Source organism: Euwallacea similis, chromosome 29, assembly GCF_039881205.1.
Source record: "Euwallacea similis isolate ESF13 chromosome 29, ESF131.1, whole genome shotgun sequence".
Taxonomy (NCBI): domain Eukaryota; kingdom Metazoa; phylum Arthropoda; class Insecta; order Coleoptera; family Curculionidae; genus Euwallacea; species Euwallacea similis.
In genome coordinates, this window is record NC_089637.1 from 1,534,790 (window position 1) to 1,556,521 (window position 21,732).

At 32.9% G+C, this 21,732-nt stretch overlaps 2 protein-coding genes across 2 annotated transcripts; both read left to right on the top strand.

Moving 5' to 3' along the window:
• Positions 1 to 640: 640 nt before the first annotated feature.
• On the top strand, positions 641 to 14,660 carry LOC136417627 (uncharacterized). Its single transcript, XM_066403401.1, has 3 exons — positions 641 to 904; positions 6,623 to 6,807; positions 14,498 to 14,660. Exons 1-3 carry the CDS (start codon positions 808 to 810, stop codon positions 14,546 to 14,548), a joined length of 333 nt encoding a protein of 110 aa, XP_066259498.1. The 5' UTR covers positions 641 to 807; the 3' UTR covers positions 14,549 to 14,660.
• LOC136417588 (uncharacterized) lies at positions 11,446 to 12,264 on the top strand. Its single transcript, XM_066403348.1, has one exon. It carries the CDS (start codon positions 11,446 to 11,448, stop codon positions 12,262 to 12,264), a length of 819 nt encoding a protein of 272 aa, XP_066259445.1.
• Positions 14,661 to 21,732: the final 7,072 nt, after the last annotated feature.

The following is a 21,732-nucleotide window of genomic DNA, read 5'->3' on the forward strand; positions in this document are numbered from 1 at the left end:
GATCGCGGTGGTCAGTTTATGGGACCCTCGATAGAAATTAAATTATTTTGAATCTTAAATATTTAATATTATTTCTAGAATTATGAGGAGGAGTTTATCTTGTTGGAACCACATACTACCAATTAATAAGAGTGATTTTTGGACTAAACCATTTAATAAATCATAAGTGTGATATATGGTTGGATTCAGAAAAAAAGTAGAATTTATTGAGCATAAAATAAAATTTGTTGGCTATTAAAAAAAATAAAATTAATGATGGTTTCGAAGAAACGAAACGTCGGATCGAAAATCTAAGAGCACCATTTTGTAGAGAAGAAAAAGTGGCAATGAAAATATCAAATTTATTTTAAAATATCTTTAGGAACAAAATCAGAAAACGGTAAAAAAGGAATCGTGAAAAATCGACTTTTCTCAAATAACTTCAGATCAATTCGAAATTTTTCAAATTTGAAGACACGATTTTGCAGAACATAGAAAGGCACGATTTTTCTCTAATTTAACTATCTCCTTATTTCTTATAGTTTACAAGATCCCTGTAGAGTGCATTTTTATCCGGGACAGCCTGTATACACATACCGAACCACACTCCTATGTACCTAATATACGACATCTGCACATACCCATATATGCATTATGCAATGACACCGTCGAATTCTTGATAACGGGGGGTACTTTTTAATTATTGGCTCGAAAGCATACCTACCTGAATTCAAAACTAGAATCAGTAGTACAGCGACATACATAATATAGAATATCTAGAGATTGGTTTTTCGCCTGCAATGCCAAAGAATTAGTATTTCATTTATAATGCGGACAATAAAATATAAGTACTGGTTGTTACTCGGTTGTGCTGTGCTTCTCATATTTGAAGGTAAAGGTCAAGAGAGAATGGATATTTCTGCAGGTTAGTTGATTAATTATTACGAAAGATATTACTCGCTTGGTATTCTCTGGTTTAATTATTTTTACAAAGAATTTACAAAGGCATTTCTATAACATTCATATGGACAGATCTTTTAGCATCTCCAGAAAGGCGGCTGTTAAAAGACTGGTTAAGTAAGATAAAAGTTGCCCCTTGTAGGTGTTATTAAACAAATCTCCATCAGATTGTCTTAATTTGAATAGTTTGCAAGACATGTTACATAGATCTTTCTGATATGATTTTCATCATATGTGTGCGTTGGTAGAGTAATTGGCTAGCTAAACACATAATATTACACAAACATAATTAATTCATGCCTAAAACGGTTGATCACTGGTCATATATTGTTAATCCTACTTATTATCACCTCTTACATGATTAGAAGACAAAAGATGATTGCAGGTAATATGCAATCAACATTAATGTATAACTATAGCAAAGGAGTGTCCAATATCAACGTTATTTGCAGTGAGGTTGTTAAATGTATTCTTCAGTTTAACCATCTCGTTTTTTCATTACAAAAATGTATCAAAAATTACATAAAAATACAAGTGGTAGTAGTTCCGCTTGCTTTCTATCTTGTGTTATTTTAGAGACCAGAAACAGAGCTTTAACAGATTTAGTAGGGAGGCATTGCAAAAAGCCTCATAAGCGATCAAAAATGTTTGTGATGTAGAAACAAATTCCATCCATAAAAGCCAGTATTTATAACAACTTGAAAAAAACATGATTTCGACATGAAATTGGCTTTTTCTTTTCGATTTAACGTTAGCTACGAAACTGTCTTAAGTTTTCTTATCAAATGTTATGACCAGATACTAAAACTAATTACAAGACACCCCGAAAACCCGTTACACAATCCACTCAACCAATTACTACATGAACGCACACTTCTGACAAAAATAACCGAAAAACTACTACGATTGCGGAAGAATTGAAAGAATAATCCTTACAACTCAACTATATTGAAGCCACTGTGCTTAACAAGACAGACGAGACAATCCCGCTTCCTCTTTCCTTCGACCACCCTGGTGGAACACTTCCAGATGTAGCTTGTAAGTTTGGTTTGGAATAATGTTTAGTCACTTAAAGTTAAGATTTTATACGATGGGCAGAAAGATTTGTTCGGTCGATAACTTTTTTCCGAGAAAATAGAGATTGTTTATACAAGGTGTAATAAATTCGAGTCTATGTATGTATGGGGATCTTGGAAACGGTAAAAGATACTAAGTCTACTAAGGTTAAATGGAGGCAAAGTTGCGTATTTTGACGCTCAACAATAATTCATTTGCGAATTAAAAAAAATCCGAATACTTTCAGAACTACCCGATAAAAACTGAAAATTTGGATTTTCGTTTTTATTTAAAAAATTCGAAAACCATTATTCACAGAAAACGGATAATGAAACATTATTTGAGCACCTTTTGTCTGACTTTCTACTGGTGTGATTGGTATTCTACTCGACGAATGGTTTTTGAGATATCATGGATTATTTTGGATTTTCTTATGGGCACCATTTTGGATTTTTACAAAATTAGATTCTACATGAAATTTCATTTGCAGTGATGTATTATGTTCAAGTATTGTAATGAATTTTATATTAATAAAAATAAAAAATGTTTGTTGACTTGACATGGCAACGCAATTCAAGGCTCTTTAGACGGAAATGGTGTTTTTACTTTTTTGATTTGACCTCGTTAGATTTTATATGGAGATTTTTGAAATAAATCGTTTATAAGCAAAAAGCATTTTTTGCTATCAATCATCTCAAGATAGTTGTTTAAGAATGTATTTTAAAAATAAATTCACAAGCCATCAAGAATTCAACGACGAGGGTTTTCAAAAGGACAACACGTCGTGTTGAACGTGTAGGAAAGCACATGGAAATTTTTTGGATTATTGTGTCCAGCGATATATAATGAATGATATTCCCATAAAAATACATGTTCTTTACATACAGTGGCTCACAACTTAAATGATGCAGTCTGCATTAGAAAAAACTAACTTGCCTCAGAGGCGCAATATTTATTTTGAAAAGACAATATACTGTGAATTAAATTAATATAAGTATTCTGAAGGTGTATAAGTTAATATACTGCGTGACATAGAAAAGAGAACACCCCGTAAAAATGGTTTAATTTAAATAATTTTTGGTATGCATGTTTGTTTATATGTATAGCAGAAACGATCAAAATTTCACTCATATTTATCTACGTATTTACGAGTTATTCGGAATTTTAGGTTTTTTTTAAATATAAAAATTGCAATAAAATATCAACAATACAACTGGAAAATAACATTTATTGGAGTGTAGTGTGCTTAGAAACTGCGTAGAGATATGCCTAGAACCAGAATAGAGCGAAATTTTCATCAATTGAGCGAGTTTGAGAGGGGTCGAATAGTGGGTCTACGAGAGGCTGGTCTGTCATTTAGGGAAATCGCCACTAGATTGAACCGTAGTGTAAACACTATAGTGAGATGCTGTCAGGGATGGTTCGAAGAAGGGCAAACAGGCAGAAGAACAGGTACTGGACGACCTCGAAGAACTACAGAACGCCAAGATCGCCGACTCCGAATTATGGCCCTAAGAGATAGGTTCGTCTCGTCGAGGACGCTGGCGGATCAGTGGTTCGCTGAGTATGGAAGGCCCATTGGGATACGAACCATTTATCGCCGCATAAGAAGTTTTGGATTGATTTCCTACCGTCCCTATCTCGTGTTACCCCTCACCTTAAATCATCGTCAAAATCGACTACAGTGGTGCCAAGAACGGATACATTGGACTCTGGAATGGGATAACATCGTGTTTAGTGACGAATCCAGATTCTGTTTCGGTATGCACGATAGTCGGGCAAGAATACGAAGGAGACGGGGTGAAAGATGGGATCCTCAGTTTGCAATACAGAGGCATGTCCATCAGACTGTTGGGGTAATGGTTTGGGGTGCCATTGCATATGGTAGCAGGTCACCTTTAGTTTTCGTCAGAGGCAGTATGACAGCCCAGCGATACATCCAAGAAGTCCTGGAACCTCATCTTGTGCCTTATCTGGAAACTCTTGTTGATCCAGTTTTCCAACAAGACAATGCACGACCACATGTGGCTAGAGTGACTATGGACTTCTTCCAACAAAATGCAGTCAATTTGCTACCTTGGCCACCTCGATCTCCAGACCTCTCACCGATCGAACATGTATGGGATATTATAGGTAGAAGGTTGCATAATTTACCCCATCCCCCGCAAACCCTAGCGATGCTGTGTCATGCTGTCCAGTTAGCCTGGAATGAGATCCCCCAAGAGGACATCAATCACCTCATTAGATCCATGCCTAGACGTGTACAGGAATGTATAAGACACCGCGGAGGACCGACAAATTATTAAATTTTTTTTAGTTTTTAACAATTAAATTTGTTCAACTTTTTAATGAAGTATTTGTTTTGGCGTAAACAACATGCATACCAAAAATTATTTAAATCAAATCATTTTTACGGGGTGTTCTCTTTTCTATGTCACGCAGTGTATTTTACTCAGATTTACCGCTCTTAAGTAAAAATAAATATTTATTAAATTTTATGTGCGATTTAAATTTACGAAGTCGGCATTGATGTAGCAATTGTTTTTTGCTTAAATTGACATTTCAAAGCAATATGTCAATCAGTTAAACGAAACTACATAAGCATGGGTCGTCAAACGACGACTGGTGAAAGAAATTTATTATAATTCTAATCCATTACTGAGATAGATACACCCATAGGGACATAGTCAAAATGGTAAATATATGTCCGTGAATTGTGTAGCACATCATTGAGCGTTATTGCAACGAAAACAAAATCGCGAAAAAATACCGGATGGTCCTAAATAAAATATTTATGAAACAGGAAGAACGATGGATTGTAAGAGAAATGACCAATAAACAAAGTTGTCCAAAATTAAAACAATCCGACGCATTTTGAGAAAAATGACATACAAGGTCGCACTGCCAGAAGTAAACCGTTTGTTAGCCAAAGAAAAAAGAGAGGGGGAGGGGGTACTGATGTAAGTTCACCAGAAAGCACATTAGTAAAGGTTTAAACTTCTGGATTTCAATATATTTGCTGATGAAACCAAAATCAATTTACATATTTAGGCTGAATAGGAAAATATTAATGTGGGAAAAGCCTAATAAAGAGCTAAACTAACAAAATTTGAAAGCTACAGTGAAGCACGACGAAATGGACCGATGTTGTGGGGGTGTATGTCCTCTATAGTAGGTAACTTCCATTTTATCGAAAGACTTATGAACCAACACATGTATTTGGATATATTAAGATAACATCTTGTATCAAGTGACCAGAAATTAGGAGTTAACAATAATTATCGTTTTTATTACGATAAAGGTGGATGCTTCACTTACAGGTAATCATTGATAACAAAGGAGGACTGACAAAGTACAGTGTCCGCCTAAATAAACAGTACCGAAACAGAGGGTGCTGTGGAGTTGCTTATGTAATATGCATATGTCACATTTGAATTAATTGTCATTGTTGTCATGTCAAGTTGACATATTAATAGTACACTGCAGTTAAATTTGATTTAAAAATGGTTTTAACAGAGGAAGAAAAAGCGTTTTTGGTAGAGTATTATTTCCGCTCATACGAACATCGGAGGTAAAATATTAATTTATATGTTTTTAAAAAAGTCACATTAATTCAATTTTATTGTGTTGTTTTTTTTTAACAAATATTGTGCCCTTGAGACAAGTTAGTTTCTTTTAATATTGACAGCATCATTTAAGCTGCGAGTCGCTGTAAATGTTCCTTTTTTTATTGCTCTGTAGCAACAACGTTGTCTATTGTATTTTTATTATATTGTAACTCCTTAGATTTTTAAGAAAGTCAACTTGTTTTTTTTGCACTTTCAGAAAGAGCTTATAAAACCTTTTTAATTAAAAAAAATTCATTTTACATTTAAAAAGGTGATACTGGTATCAACATTTTAAAAAATGTAAGTTTATGTTATATCGCCGAAATGAAAGAAGCTATATTTTTAAGACGTATATTCAATTCGACTTCAAAGGAGTCATTAAGGACAGTTATTGTGTAGCCCTTGACTAATTTATGAGATATTCTGCGCTGCAACTATTCTAGATTTCCACTTTTTTCCCATATAAAACGAGATAGCAAACGGTTGCAATGTTAAATCTAAAAATAGTTAAAATCTTTTTAAGATATATCAAATAGATTTATATCAAACAAAAGCAGCATCTGGAGTGCCTCACTCTGTATACGGGGTGAGTCATAATTAGTTTCGAAATTTTTAAAAATTGATTCCTCGACTCAAAATATTATACAAAAGCCCTACAAACTTTATAATTAAATATCAAATATACATGTGTGGAAACAAATGAGGAAATTGGGCCTTACTTTTCACAATATTTATGTTCCTGGAATGTAAGTCTCTTATCGAATTTCTATCATCTGTTATAATCAAATAATCGCTCATGCTGCCAGTGTAAAATATACTAAAAATGGTTGATGTAGCTTTAATCGTTTTAAACAAATCAAACAATACAGAGTGAATGAGTTTTTAATAGCAATCTTTAAGTGGTCGGAACTGGGACAGGACATTTGTAAAAAGTTATGTTAATATTTTGAGTCAAGAAATCGACTTTTAAAAATTTCGAATCTAACTATGACTTACCCTGTATAGTATTCAATTTGCAGCTTTAAAAAGTGTGACAACTTATATGCAGTGTACCGCACCGCCACCTGCGCATTTGGATCTACACCCTAAAATCTGTCAAACACCTGTCGATTGTTTCCCAAATTTATGTTGTCAAGAGATGGACAGAAAAGTCTGCAGGCCACCAAAGAAATCCTTGTTGGCCTTCGTAGCTGAATTAGGGCAGGTAAGTACGAAAACCTTATCGTTGTTTGATGTTCATGGTGGTGATATACAAAGTTTGCCGAAATGAATGGAATAATGGATTATACATCCAGGTGGAAGATTACTTGAGAACTGTTGTTTTAATGCCATTTAATAATTTTGGTAGATAGCTTGAGACAAGTTTGACGGATTTTCGTTTTTTTGAATAATTAACAAAATTACAGGGTATTTTCAAAAAGTTGTCAATTTTCAAGTATCTAAGAAATACTTAATCCTATTTAAACAAAATAATTTGTTTTTAATTTGAAAGGTTCATTGAAAGGTCATTTCTGGTAAAATCAGTGGCGTAGATTGGTTTACATTAGAAAAATCTTCCCAATATCGTAGCCAAAAATAAAAAATGTAATGTACAACTGTTACGTTTACATTAATGATGTTTGCACGACTGTATAAATTAAAAATAACCATCATTTCAGAGTGTTGAATGATATCTCAGAACGTATTTTAGGGTGATTTGATTTTTTGGACTGCAATAAAAGTTACGTTTGATGGAAATATTTATATGCCTCACGTCTTACATCCCGCAGCGCAGAATGTTTCGGGATTCAAACTTAACGTTCGGTTCATATTTATGTACTTACGACCTTGTAGAATATACTATTATTTATAATCTTACATAATAGTGTCAAGGTTCATTACACGGTGATTACACACCTGTAATTACTGATTTTCTGCTGTACATTATTCTAACATTATTTGCAATTTTCTGGCAAAGAAGTTGAAAAAATAGTATAATTCACACTAAATAAATTTTTATTGCTTCCTGATTATACCTTCCTCGACGCTGCGCGTCTCCGGTATACTATCCGGGAGATAGTGTAAAAAGTACACTTGCCCCACCATGTGATTATTCTATAGATTGTGAATCTTCTTTCTCATGTCACCAGATGCGTATATACAGGGTGTCCCTCTAAGATGTTCACGGAGGATGACTCAATAACTATTAAGCTTAGAGAAAAAGTGTAAAGACAAAACAGACTTTATTTTTTCAACACTACAAACTAAAAATATTTCCGTTTATACAGGGTTCAGCATAAAGCTTGTGCAATATGAAACTTCTTTATTTCAAATGGAACACTATGTATATTTTTGCACTTTTAGCTTCCAGGCATTAAACTGATCAAATAAGTATTAGATTTCCCTACACCTAAACCTAACCGTAATTGAGATATTTTGATTTAAAAAGAAAAAAATTGCCAAAACACCATTCCATTAAAATGTAAAATTCTCAGCTGTTATCAAAGTTGGCTTTATACTAATTAACCAAAAGTTAAAGAAATGACAAATTAATATTTGTTTGCTTAAACTGAGATAGTCGTTTGTTAAATAATATAAAATGTCATTTATAGAAGCAGCCATATTTTTCCAAGGCAACTAAGATATTTCGGAATATTATTGGCCAATAATCAAAAAATCGCAAATTATAGCAAAACCGTTAATTTTGGGCATAGGGATCCCTAATAGAAATTGATTCAGAATTAAATTTAGGATCCAGACCATCCAGGATCCAGATGTAAAAATATACAGGGTGTCTCATTTAAAATAATCGACTTTTCTGCTTTCAAAGTTCTTCAAATGCGACATTTTTTTGGGCACCTTGTATAATATGTATAAAAACTTTTCCTGCCAACCTAATCTATTATGTCTGGTTAACATGTCGACAAAGTTTCATAAAGCCAACTTTGGTAACAGCTAAGAATTTTACATTTTAATGGAATGGTTTTTTGGCAATTTTTTTCTCTTAAGTCAAAATATCTCAATAACGGTTAGGTTTAGGTGTAGGGAACTCTAATAGTTAATTGATCAGTTTAATGCCTGGAATCTAAAAGTGCAAAAATGTGCATAGTGTTCCATTTGAAATAAAGAAGTTTCATATTGCATAAGCTTTATGCTGAACCCTGTATAAACGAAAATATTTTTAGTTTGTAGTGTTGAAAAAATAAAGTCTGTTTTGTCTTTACACTTTTTCTCTAAGCTTAATAGTTATTGAGTTATCCTCCGCGAACATCTTAGTGGGACACCCTGTATACTGTTTACGAAATCTCCATGTTATATAACTCACTCAAATTAACTTTGTGGGTGAAGAGATAAAGTATTGGATGCGCGGTAAACTGGTAGGTGGCTCGAAAGGTGCGGTACACTCCAAAACAAAATTTACACAATTTTTCTTGATTTAGTGCATGTGTGTAACGATTTATAGAGCTCTTAACTTGCGGAAAAATGGGAGAAGTAAAGATTTTTAAATCCAAACTTCAACATAAAGTATTGCATGGGCAAGCTCATAAAGTTGTTCCAAATGTGTTGCATTTTATGAGACGCGAAGCTGAGCAGATAAATCACTGAAATCATTTGATAAGATTCAAGAACGAGTTACTATGGCTATTGGTGTAATTCTTCGAATCATTCAGAAGATTTCCCAAGAAATGAAAAGCATAGAAAATGGAGAATCTTCTATGTGTTTAAGACCTAAAAAGTGAAAACCACAGAAATCTAAATCGACCCTAGACAAATGTGATATCGGTGTGCTAAGAAAACTCATTATAAATTTCTACTTACAAGAAAATAAGGTTCCAACGTTGAGCCGTAGCTATAAAACGTTTGAAGAAAATTATAATTATTCAGGATGTTGTGAAAGTTTAAGAAAAATTATACGGTTTATGCGATTTAGATGGCGAAAAATGAAAAGTAATAGAAAATTATTAATGGAAAAATTAGACATTCAAACTATAAGATTTAATTATTTGAGAAGTATAACTCAGTATCATAGTGAGCACTGTCCTATTATTTATACGTATATTCTTCCCATACTCATAGTAAAGCTTGGAGCGATAATTCTAATAAAGGCCTATATAAACTAATTTCTAAAGGGGAACGATTAATTATTGTAGATAATGCTGAAGGTGAAAATAGTTTTGTGCCAAATGCATATTTAAAATTTAGGTCCCCTCAGAAATTAGAAAATTATCATAACTGTAACAATTATATAAAATGGCTGGTAGAAAAACTTATCGCCAATCTGCCTTCAAAGAGCATCATTGTCATCGATAATGCCCCATAACATAATGTTCAATCTAATAAAGTACCAACTATGAGTTCAAGGAAAGTTGTTGAAATGGTTCCAAAAGAAAAAAATCCTTTTAATTACTGTATAATGTGTAACTGTACTATGTGATTAAATTTCATAAACCTCGTTATAAAACGTATAAAATTGATAAACTTTTGACAGAAAAAGGACATACAGTATTAAGGTTGCCCCCATACTATCCGGATCTTAATCCAACAGAACTAGTGTGGGTAGCAATGAAACAATACTAAAATGAAAGAAATGTTAATTTTAATTTGAAACAAGTTGAGGCATATTGTAATCAGTTTTTTGAAAACTTTACACTTAACGAGTGGATATCATGTTGTGAACATGCAAAGAAAACGGAAAGATTTTATATAGATGCAACACCACCTCTGAATATTGTCGTAAACCTATTAATTATACATTTGGGAGAAGATAGGGACAGTGATAAAAATTATAGTGAAGAAAATGATAGCAGTGAGTCTGAGAAAAGCTTAGATAAAGATTAATTACATAAAATATGTTAAATAGAAGTTTTGTAAATAAATAAAGATTAAATAGGTATCGTAATAGTACCTGAGGTATGTAGCTATCTGCGTTATTCTATATCTCATTTTATCTGACATATTAACCTGTGCAGATGTCTGGCGCCCTGGGCAAGAGCGAGAAGGGACAAGATAAAAGCGTCTTTACTTTTCATTTTTGTCATGGACTCTATGTCGCTCCATACTTTTAATATTTTAGAGTCATTTCGTTCCTGCCGATTGTTTGTTCTGTAATTATGCGCATTATCTCACCCGCAAAGTTAAGTTGGACGAGCTGTACAGGGTCATTGGTTATATTTTCACTACCCACCTAGAGGTTTTCCTTTTAATCTGAGAAGAAAAAGTTAAATATAAAAGTTGTAGATAATCATATATAGGTTATTTCTATAGTATATACTATACAGGGTGATTCATTGGGAATGGGACATGACGAAACCCGAGATAGGGGACACCAAAATGTGACGATTGGACGCAACATGCCTTATATCAATGTTGCGCGTTTCGGAGTTACAGGGTGTTAAAAGTTAAAACTTTATTTTAAAATTCCTTAATAACTTTTGGTGTTTTCATAGCATCAACACCAAAATCGTTGTACTTAGGTTTTGTAAGATGCCAAATAAGGATTTTGATCAAATTTTTACGAAATTTCTAGAGGGCGCTAGTTACAACCCACCGCTTCGGTATATTTGGTCATATTTTTTATGAGTGCAACTAAAGTCAAATTTTATTCAATACATTGAAAGAGCGTCTATTTTTACGCAAAAAAGGTATTCTTGTTCAATCCCGATATCTCTTTTCGTTTACGAGATTTTTACCTATAAGCTAATTCGTGTCGTGCCATTTCAATTCCTCAAAAACGGAGGTGGCTGTGATTCACTTGCATAGCAACGCATTACTTAGCCATTGTTACTTTAGCTTGTCAAAGTAATTAGACTCTTTTCTTGTCATTTGCCCTTTTTAAGTAAAAAATAGTAATTTAAAAGTAAAAATGCCAAGGCATAATGACTTTTCCTTTAGTGAGATGCGCGATGTGATTTGTGTTTTTGCTCAAATACATTTTAACGGTCGTGCTGCAGCGCGTAGTTATTTTGAATTATATCCCAACCGACAACAACCCAATCACAAATTATTCAGAAACCTGTACAATCATTTGGGCGAAACAGGCTCTTTTCGCCCTCAAAGCCAAAACAATGATGCTCGAAGGACTATCCCGGTTGAACAGGAAGAGGAAATTTTAGTACGAATTGCTGAAAATAAAACATTAAGTACACGTCGGTTAAGTGCAACGATGGGAATGAGTCAATCGTCTGTCTGGAGAATTTTACATAAAGAAAAATTCCATCCATATCATTTAACACCTGTTCAAAATTTGCTCGCTGAAGACCGTTCTGCTCGCTTAAGATTTTCTCGATTTTTTCAAGAGAAACAAAACGAAGATCCAAATTTTTTAAACAAAATTTTATTTACTGACGAGGCAACTTTCACACGCCGTGGAATTTTCAACTGGAAAAATAGCCATTTATGGGATTCTGAGAATCCAAATGCTGTACGAGAAACACATTTCCAACACGAATTTAAGATAAACATTTGGTGTGGTGTGATAGGTGACTTTTTTATTGGTCCTTTCGAACTTCCAGCCAATTTAAATGGCCTTCTGTATTTACATTTTTTGCAAGGACAACTTAACGAACTTCTCGAAGATGTTCCATTATATTTACGTCAAAATATGTGGTTCATGCAAGACGGAACGACTCCACATTTTTCTCTCCAAGTGCGCCAACATTTGAACAATGTTTTTCCACATTGATGGATCGGTCGTGGAAGTGAATTTCCATGGCCTGCGAGAAGTTCAGATCTCAACCCATTTTCTCAATATGGTCAAGTATGAAAGCAATAGTATACAAAGGGACAATTAATACTCGCGAAGAATTATGCCAAAAAATTCAACAAGTAGCTGATGAAATCAAGAATAACGTCGATATGCAATTTAGAATAAAAAGATCTTTGAGAAAAAGGTTAGTAAAGTGCATTGAGGTGGAAGGTGGTCATTTTGAACAGCTGCTTAAATAAAACTTATTTTTCATTTGTTAATGGCTTTTCATTTGTTTAATGCGGCAAAATATTTATTTGAAAATTAATAAAACCGAGTTGAAATGGAACACGAATTAGCTTATAGGTAAAAATCTCGTAAACGAAGAGAGATATCGGAATTGAATAAGAAAACCTTTTTTGCGCAAAAATAGACGCTCTTTCAATTTATTGAATAAAATTTGACCTTAGTTGCACTCATAAAAAAATACGACCAAATATATCGAAGCGGTGGGTTGTAACTAGCGCTCTCTAGAAATTTCGTAAAAACTAGATCAAAATCCTTATTTGGCATCTTACAAAACCTAAGTACACCGATTTTGGTGTTGATGCTATGAAAACACAAAAAGTTATTAAGGAATTTTAAAATAAAATTTTAACTTTTAACACCCTGTAATTCTGAAACGCGCAACATTGATATAAGGCATGTTGCGTCCAATCGTCATATTTTGGTGTCCCCTATCATGGGTTTCGCGATGTCCCATTCCCAATGAATCACCCTGTATACATTATACATTATACAGGATGTTCGAGAAATGCATGGCATGCCAAACTTATATTTTTTTAATGAAACACCCCGTATATTATTGCATTTTTGGATTGTATGCCAAATTCAATGACTTTTCCATATAGTATACCCTATGTCGAAAATTTACTATTTTTGAATAAGCGATGGTCGAATATAAAAAAATCATTTGCATTGAACATTTGCTTAGTTACCTGTTTCTTAGTTAGCCGAATTTATTCGAATCTCAAGTAAAAGTTTTGTTCGAATTTGGAGGAATATTGAATTTAAGTTTATATCTGGAGTTCCACTCTAAATCTACCCAAAAAAGGAAAACAGGGAAAATGAGCATAATTTGATTTCTGCCCATTTTGTTCTAGTTGACCAATCAGAACACAGATTAGATAAGTTCCCACGAATTTAGAATTTTTAGGTTGAATGAAAAAAACAGACCTTAAAAAATTTTTGCAATTAACGTCTTAACACATGTAACTCTGCGAAAGGCCAGATTACTGATAAGGAGTGATGAGTGGCGACAAAGTCACGGTGTGTTAAGTGTACTCGGGAATATTTTTATCTAATGGTTCTCACGGTCAAACCAGAACATCCCTTAAGTTGAGCGATTTATGTATATTGGTTATCGGTTAGATCTGAATGAGGCATAACAGGTGATTTGGATGGGTATCCAACAATGGTGTGAATTTGATAGTAGTAATAGTTTATTCAAAAATGGTAAATTTTCAACATAGGGTATACTATATGGAAAAGTCATTGAATTTGGCATACAATCCAAAAATGCAATAATATACAGGGTGTTCCATTAAAAAAAATATAAATTTGGCATGCCACGCATTTCTCGAACATTCTATATAATGTATATATGTATATGTCGGAGATTTATTAGTTCTTAAGTTAGAATTGTACCATTAGAACCGATAATAGATGAGGGGCAGGCTGACAAAGCCATCTTAAAGATAAAGCATTGTCAAACGAGGTCACTACTACCGACATAATTCAGTGCCCACGTGTGGGATTTGTCCACGAGAAACAGGGACTAGCAGGTACTCCCCTTGGGTCTTAAGGACCACCCGATCGGGGAAAGTTAAGAGGGGAAAAAGAACAAGCAGTTAAGAGATAGAAGGGCAGAAGGGCGGTCGAGTAGTAGTGAATTCGTTAGTTTGCCTTTCTATTTTTTCTTTCCAAAAATTATTATAACGTTAAACATGGAAAACGTTTCTAATATTACCCTGACATATATATAGAAATAAACTACATATGATTATCTACAACTTTTGTATTTAACTTTTTCTTCTCAGAGTAAAAGAAAAACCTCTAGGTGGGTGGTGAAAATATAACCAATGACCCTGTAAATCTTCACCGTCAACACATTATAAACTATTTCATAAATATTGTATAAAATAGTAATCATTTTATCGTTTTTTTTCAGAAAATTATTCCGGAGGCCGCAGCACGAAAGTTCATCGAGAGAATATCATAATTCGACTATTCAATACTTATGTAAAATTATCTTAATTTACGCACAAATGAATCTAAATTGTTTATTTACATCTTAGTTTAGTAAAAGCAATAAGTTTGTGATCAGCAGGCGTTGCAACATTTTTACGGCCCGTCCCCCACAGCATCGGGTCGTAAAGTAAAATGAATACCTGTTAATTTTCTGATCATCTTTAATTAAATATCTAGATCTGATATTATTTTGATTGCATGTAAAAGATTAAAAAAGCATAATTTGCGCTTAAAATATTGTACATACCATGGGCTGAAAGGTGGATTACGCCATTGACCAAATAAAGGCCTTCTGCTTCGTACCGGGTCTTAAACTTCGATCATGGGCGTAATTTTCTTCTTTCAGCTTTCTACACGTAAATAACTTTTATAGTCATGTAACATACAGGGTGTCCCAGAATAACATAGACGACAGGATATCATCAATTGTGCACCACCATAGTGCGAAACTGATTCCTTTTCATAGTAGAAGAAAACTTTTCTTTTAGACTTAACTAAATAATGCGTTTTTCTTCTATATTTTTGAAATACCTTGTAGCATTTTTATCAAAATCGGTACGCCAGTTTACATTGACTAACGAATACTACAAAAATATAATACTATGAAACCTGTCTATCCGGTGAAACTTTTTGATGAGTAGCAATTTAATTTCTTTTAAAAATTTTAGCTCATAGTCAACATTCCTCCAATTTTTTTACCTCTTCCTTTATTTTCTCCTTTTAGTTCTGTATAATTTTATAGCAATTCGACATTTTTTAAAATTAGAATCATATTCTCATTTTTAATTTTATTTAACTTATATTCAAAATTAAAATACTTTTGAATTTTGAACTATTTTTAAACGAAGGCCATGAATTCTAATTTGTTTATGAATGTATGTACCTGCTAAAAATAAAAAAATTGGCTAGCCAAGTTTTTTTGATTGAATAGTTTTCAATATTGGAGGCTTTCAACATGCGATGTAATAAGGAAGTCATGTAATTTCCACATGTATCTAAGAAAAAATGAAATTACCTACAAAAATTAAGTAAAAATACTTAAAAAAGAAGACAACTCAATTCTAGTATATAAAAATTTGAATTGCTCCAAAACGTTTGGGAATTGACTATAAAGGAAAGGTAAAAACACTTTAGAAAAATAGAATCTATAAACTAAGAAAAGAAAAACAACAAAATCCTTACTCATCAAAAAGTTACTACTAAATTTAATCGAGCTTAGGTTCGGTAATCGAGTTTAAATACTTTTTTGTACACCCGGTCGATAGGGGAATTTTCGTAGTACCGTATTATTGTAGCACTCTTTGATGTAGATTAGTTTACCAAGTTTGATCAAAATGGTTCAAGGCGTTTCAAAATTATTGTGGAAAAACGCATTTTCTAATTCAACTTTAAACAAAGGTATTGATTTATTGCGAAAAAGAAAAAAATTCTTATCAAGGTAAATAATTCAGCTAAATCGGTTTACTTTAACTTCAGAAATTAGAAACATCCTGTTGTCTTTGTTATTTTGGAATACCTTGTATATGTAATATAACTCAATTTTCCTCTAAGGATTACAATATGTTAAAATTTACCTAGAGTTAGATAGGCACATGTCTTACTGTTCTAATCCCATTATACAGGGTTAGCTACGCAACCCGTTCATTAGAATATTTTTGACTTCCCATTATCGTAGCCTAATGAAATTTGGATTCAGGCTAGAATTGTCCATTTTGAATCTAAGTACAACATTTTCAAAATGGCCCTTTCCGGTTGACCGGAAGTATCTACCTACTTCGTTATTTTAAATTGAACCTCCTAATTTTTTTGTAATTTTCGGATTTTTTGTTAAACTTTAAGGCAAGTTTATGTAAAGTGTCTTATCTCTAAAAATCGTTTTCAAGTTATACCGAAAAATTTGAAAATTTTAATAGCAGCAAGATCCCACGGAAATCGGTACCAATGCGAATTTTGGAATTGATTTTCTGGGACTCAAAAAGAACTTAATAAACTACGTCTTGGCATGTTTCAATTTGGCAAATTATACCTTAAAGCATTTTCGAGTCTGGAATTTAATTTTGTACCAAATATTATTAAGGTTCTTTAGATCGATTCTGGACAGTGTCTAATTTGAAATAACCAAGTTATTAAGATTTGAAGTTATGCAACTTCGGAGCTATGTTTCGGAGGTTGTAAAAGACTTTTTATCAAATTGTGGCGGAGCCAGCAGCGCGGTGCAGTGTCAACCGTCTGTTAATGACAGTGACAGTGCACTGCGAACCAGAGCAACATCTCGGTTCTGTAGAGAACTAAAACAACGGCGGGAAAACATTTTCCGTAACGGTTTCCGGGAATACATTCTGGATAGTTCGATCAAAAACCATATAAAACCGTTGATCACACCACCAACGGCCTCTTTCCTCTTTTGGGCCTCGTCTCCTCCACATGTACTCCAACTGGTAACAATCATATTCTGTACACAGTAGATATAAGTTTATTCTAAGTTTAGTAACAAAACATATACCGTTCCTGTTTTACGAATTCTGTGTGGCAATCCCATTTCTGACACCCAACGGAAAACGCCTAGTGATTCCATACATCGACAACAGGACAAAATTGAAATATGTCAAAACACTGAAATATGTCACTGTAGAAATTTGCATATTTTTCGGTATAATTCAAAAACGGTAAATTTTAGACATAACAAAATTTACCTAAACTGACCTTAAAATTTAACGAGAGATCCGAAAATGACAAAAAATTAGGGGGTTCCATTTAACTTAACGAAATTGGTAGCTATTTACGGAAGTACAGCCATTTAGAAAATATTGTGCTTGGATTCAAAATGGTCGATTCTAGCCTGAAACTAAATTTTATTCGGCTACGATAGTGGGAAGTTAAACATTTTACAAAGAACGAATTGCGTGGGTAACCCTGTACATGATATAAGATACGTCACGGGAAGCGGCTACGAGTTATCATTAAAAAAAGTTGGCAGTAGGAGATGAAATATTAAATCTATTTATCCAGGACATGCCTTTGATATTTTAACGCCCTCTTTAGGTTTTTTGTAATGATCACCCTTTATAGGTATGTTTGGCTAAAAAATTCCTCTACATTATGAAATACGTTGTTAAAATTAAATACAGCTTTATAGTGGTGTAATATTAATAGCTACTCATACTGTACTTATATTTGCATCTTATTATTCAGGATGACCACTTAAATAGGGTAGCCGGCTTTGTCTGGGAAATCGTTACTCTCTTTTCATGTACAAGAGTTATCCGGGCTTTTGGCTCGAATGTAATGTTGGCACTGATTGTATTAATGAGTCAAAAAGTCTTAGTGTTGCCAAAAATCTAAGGTACCGACTGAGGCCAATGGGTTATACTGCATTGCGACGGAATTTAGCACTTTTCCTTTCTTTCTGGAACTGTAAATTATAAATTTAAGACATACGGAAATGTGAGTAGTCAGTGAGTACGCGCTGTGTATGGAACTAATAGTGTATTCTATATGCAAGTTTAGTACTGAACTGGAGAATTACAAAAATACAGGGTGATTCATTAATAATGGGATAATCGAAAACTGGAAATACTACACGTCAAATGGTGATGATTGGAGTAAATATGCGTATCCGAAAGTTCATAGTTTCGGGTATACAGGATGTTGCAAATTAATAGGCTAATCCGTCAACCACAGATTCCTTGAACGAAAATAATTAGACTTTCTTCATGCAACTTTTTTTGCCGCTTTGTGTTTGTGTTGAAATTGTTTGAAAAAAATTTTTATTAATAACTTTGGTATTTCTTGACATATTTTAATGAAATTTTGCAGGGTTGCACAGTCCGATGAGGCGCACTTTTCTTATAATTTGGGTAAAAAAATTTAAAACCAGATTGGAGAAAATGGGAGGTCATATACAAGACTCCCCCCCTTCCTTCATCTTTTTCTGTGCACGCCAATGGTGAACGTATTTAATTTTTTTTTACTAACTGTTGCTTTATTTTGACTTTTTAATTCTTGTAAAATTTTAATTTAACGCTTACTTTAGAAGATATTCCAGCATATCCACCTCAATACATGGTACCCATTTTTCGTTTATATCGGAAATGTGTCTTTAAAAACATGATCTACTATTATCGCGTGACTATCTTAAATATCATGTTATGAGTAAAACAAATCTTTGTCTTAATATTTCTTTTAGATTTCAATCAATTTTATGCAAATTAAGTTATTTCAGTAAATGGACAACGATTTTGGAAAGTCAAAGATAAATAATAATAATACAGCTAAATGATTCTAAATAAAATGTTTAATATAACTGCCCCCTTCTTGAATGCATGCCCGAACCCTTTTTATTTCAGAGACACGAATATTGTGAAACATTTGTGGTTTACACTTAAATTGTTCTGCACCTTCTATAATTATTTCTCGCAAATGTTGTTCATTTAGTATCGGAACCATATAAATGAAATCTTCCATAAATTCTCAAAAACAAAAATCTAGTGGATTAAGATCGGAAGAACGAACTGGCCATTGAATAGGTGCTTGCCTCCGGCTAATCCAACTATTATTAAAGACCACGTTTAGATAATTCTTAACATTTCGACCGTAATGAAGAGGAGCACCATCTAACTGAAACCAAATATTTTGACGCAGATTTAAAAGTAAATCATCAAGTAAATCTATGAACACATTTCTTAAAACAAATAAAAATGGTTCAGCATTTAGTCGCGGAGGCATGAAAACCAGACCTAAGAGAAAATTGTCAATTATTTCTGCCCAGATGTTTAAACAAAAATTTACTCGATCTCTTTCTACAGCAATTTTTAGATGATCTTCTGCTCATATATAAGTATTGTTCATATTCGTAAATCCATCACGCGTAAACGGGGTTTCATTTGAAAATGAAATAAATCTAACATCATGATTATTCTGCTGACCAAGCTATTTACAAAAAGTAACTCTTGCTAGAAAGTCTAGTAGTAGAAGCGCACGAACTTTCTGAATGTGATATGGGTATAATAAATTTTGTCGTAAGACGTTATGGACATCACTATAGTTAACATATGTATCTTCGTTAATCCCATTTATTTCTATAGCGATTAATCTAGTACTTATGCCCGGGTTTACTTCCGCTACTTGAAGAATATGCTCTACTTGATTTGGTTGTAGCTTGCAAGGTCATCCACATTGCCTTGCATTCTGCTGCCTAAATTATCTCGATTCCCTCAAAATGACTAGCTAAAATGGATACAAATTTTCTTTTTGGATGGTAGCGATTAGGAAATGTTTCTGCATAATATCTAGCCACTAAATTAACATTTAGAACTGCATTTTCCTATAAATGGTAAAAATAATTTATCACGGTATCAAAAATGATTACTATTGTTCATTTTATTGTGTTAGCTACATACTCATCATTAAGACCATATCAGTAATTTCCGAAAATGATAAAAAATTTTCCCTATTAGCCATTTCAGTTTGTAAAATTAGTATAAATGTAAGACTATAAATTTATTTACAAGTAAGATTACAAGTTACTTTGGATATTGTTTAATAAACAAAAGCTAATCATTACCTTGACAACTATGTCTCATCATCATACATGTTTACTAGATTTTTCAATAATAATGCAACGTACATTTTGGACAGAAAAAAAATTATAGATACGCTCCTGATATAAACGAAAAATGGGTACCATGTATTAAGCTGGATATGTTGGAATATCTTCTAAAGCAAGCAGTAAATTAAAATTTTACAAGAATAAAAAAATCAAAATAAAGCAACAGTTATTTAAAAAAATTAAATATGTTCACCATTGGCATGCGCAAAAAGATTTGAAGGAGGGGAGGGGGGTCTTGTCCATGACCTCCTACTTTCTACACTTTGGTTTCAAATTGTTTTACTCAAACTATAAGAAAAACGCGCCTCATCGAATTGTGTAACACTGAAAAATTTCATTTAAATATGTCAAGAAACACCGGTTCTTAACAAAATTATTTTTTTAAATAACTTTTTCACTGTATAGTGAGTATAAAGCGCTAAAGAAAAAAGTCGCATAAGGAAAGCCTAATTATTTTCGCTCAAAAAATCTGTGGTTAGTGGATTGGCCTACTAATTTGCAACATTCTATATACAGGGTGTTCAGAGTTAAAATTCATCTTTTTGCCGTTATTCTGAAAATATCTAGGTTAAATTTTTGAAAATTTGTAAAGTGATATTTTTTTAGATGAAGAATAAGATACGTTTTACAATTCCTCAACTGTTAATAGAGATCGCCACTTATGGCATATTTTACAGAATTTACAGTTAATAACTTTTTACCCTGTATATCTAATATAAAATTTGATTCAAAATTTGAAAAAGCAATAATTTTTCTATTAATTACGTATTCTTGTTTCATTTCGATATTTTGATCCATTTTCGAGAAAAATCTATTTAAGGAAAATTATGTTTCAATTTGATAATACGAAAAATTAAAAACATTTTTGCTTATACATTTTAAATGATAATACATACATAAGAAAAAATGTCTTTATCAACAGTTCTGTGCAAAAACAGGATTAATATAATTTTGTCAGGATTGGGGTATGTTTTTGTGAAAAATATTATTGATGACGCTATAGCTCGTTACTTCAACATTTTAGAAACGAACTTCTTAAGATCAAAATGGAAGTCATCCAATCCTATTGAAGATCTATAGTTTAATTTTTTCATATTACTTTCTGTTTCCATAAAAGAGGTATAGGGGCGTTGAGCTTGAGACACCCCATACGTTTTGTTTATTATATGTATTATGGCAATGTATTGTACTGGTTGAGTGAATTCGATTTTTGATCATTTTCATATTAAAATATTTTATTTTGACGTTGGTAATACCATCGACTGGATTCGTGGGCTTCCTTGAGCACCTCATGCTCCAATCTGTATGTATTCCGATTTTTACGTTCACAAGCCAAATTTGTTATCGATCATTAATAAGGTTCCAAGCTTAGTAAAATGTCTCGTTATGTCTTTAATTATCAAATATTTTTCAAATATTGCAGTGAGGTTAATCCAAATGACAAAGCTGGAGAGTGTCTTTGTGATTTACTCCAATTTTTTTGGTCTTGGGGAAAATTTTCTAAATACAATCAATATGATGTTCAGCCTGCAATGATCAGGAACTGT

Coding starts and splice junctions, on each gene's coding strand:
- LOC136417627 (XM_066403401.1), top strand. CDS start 808: ATGCGGACAATAAAATATAAGTACTGGTTGTTACTCGGTTGTGCTGTG. Junction 905..6,622: donor GAGAATGGATATTTCTGCAG/GTTAGTTGATTA, acceptor TTCAATTTGCAG/CTTTAAAAAGTGTGACAACT. Junction 6,808..14,497: donor TCGTAGCTGAATTAGGGCAG/GTAAGTACGAAA, acceptor GTTTTTTTTCAG/AAAATTATTCCGGAGGCCGC.
- LOC136417588 (XM_066403348.1), top strand. CDS start 11,446: ATGCCAAGGCATAATGACTTTTCCTTTAGTGAGATGCGCGATGTGATT.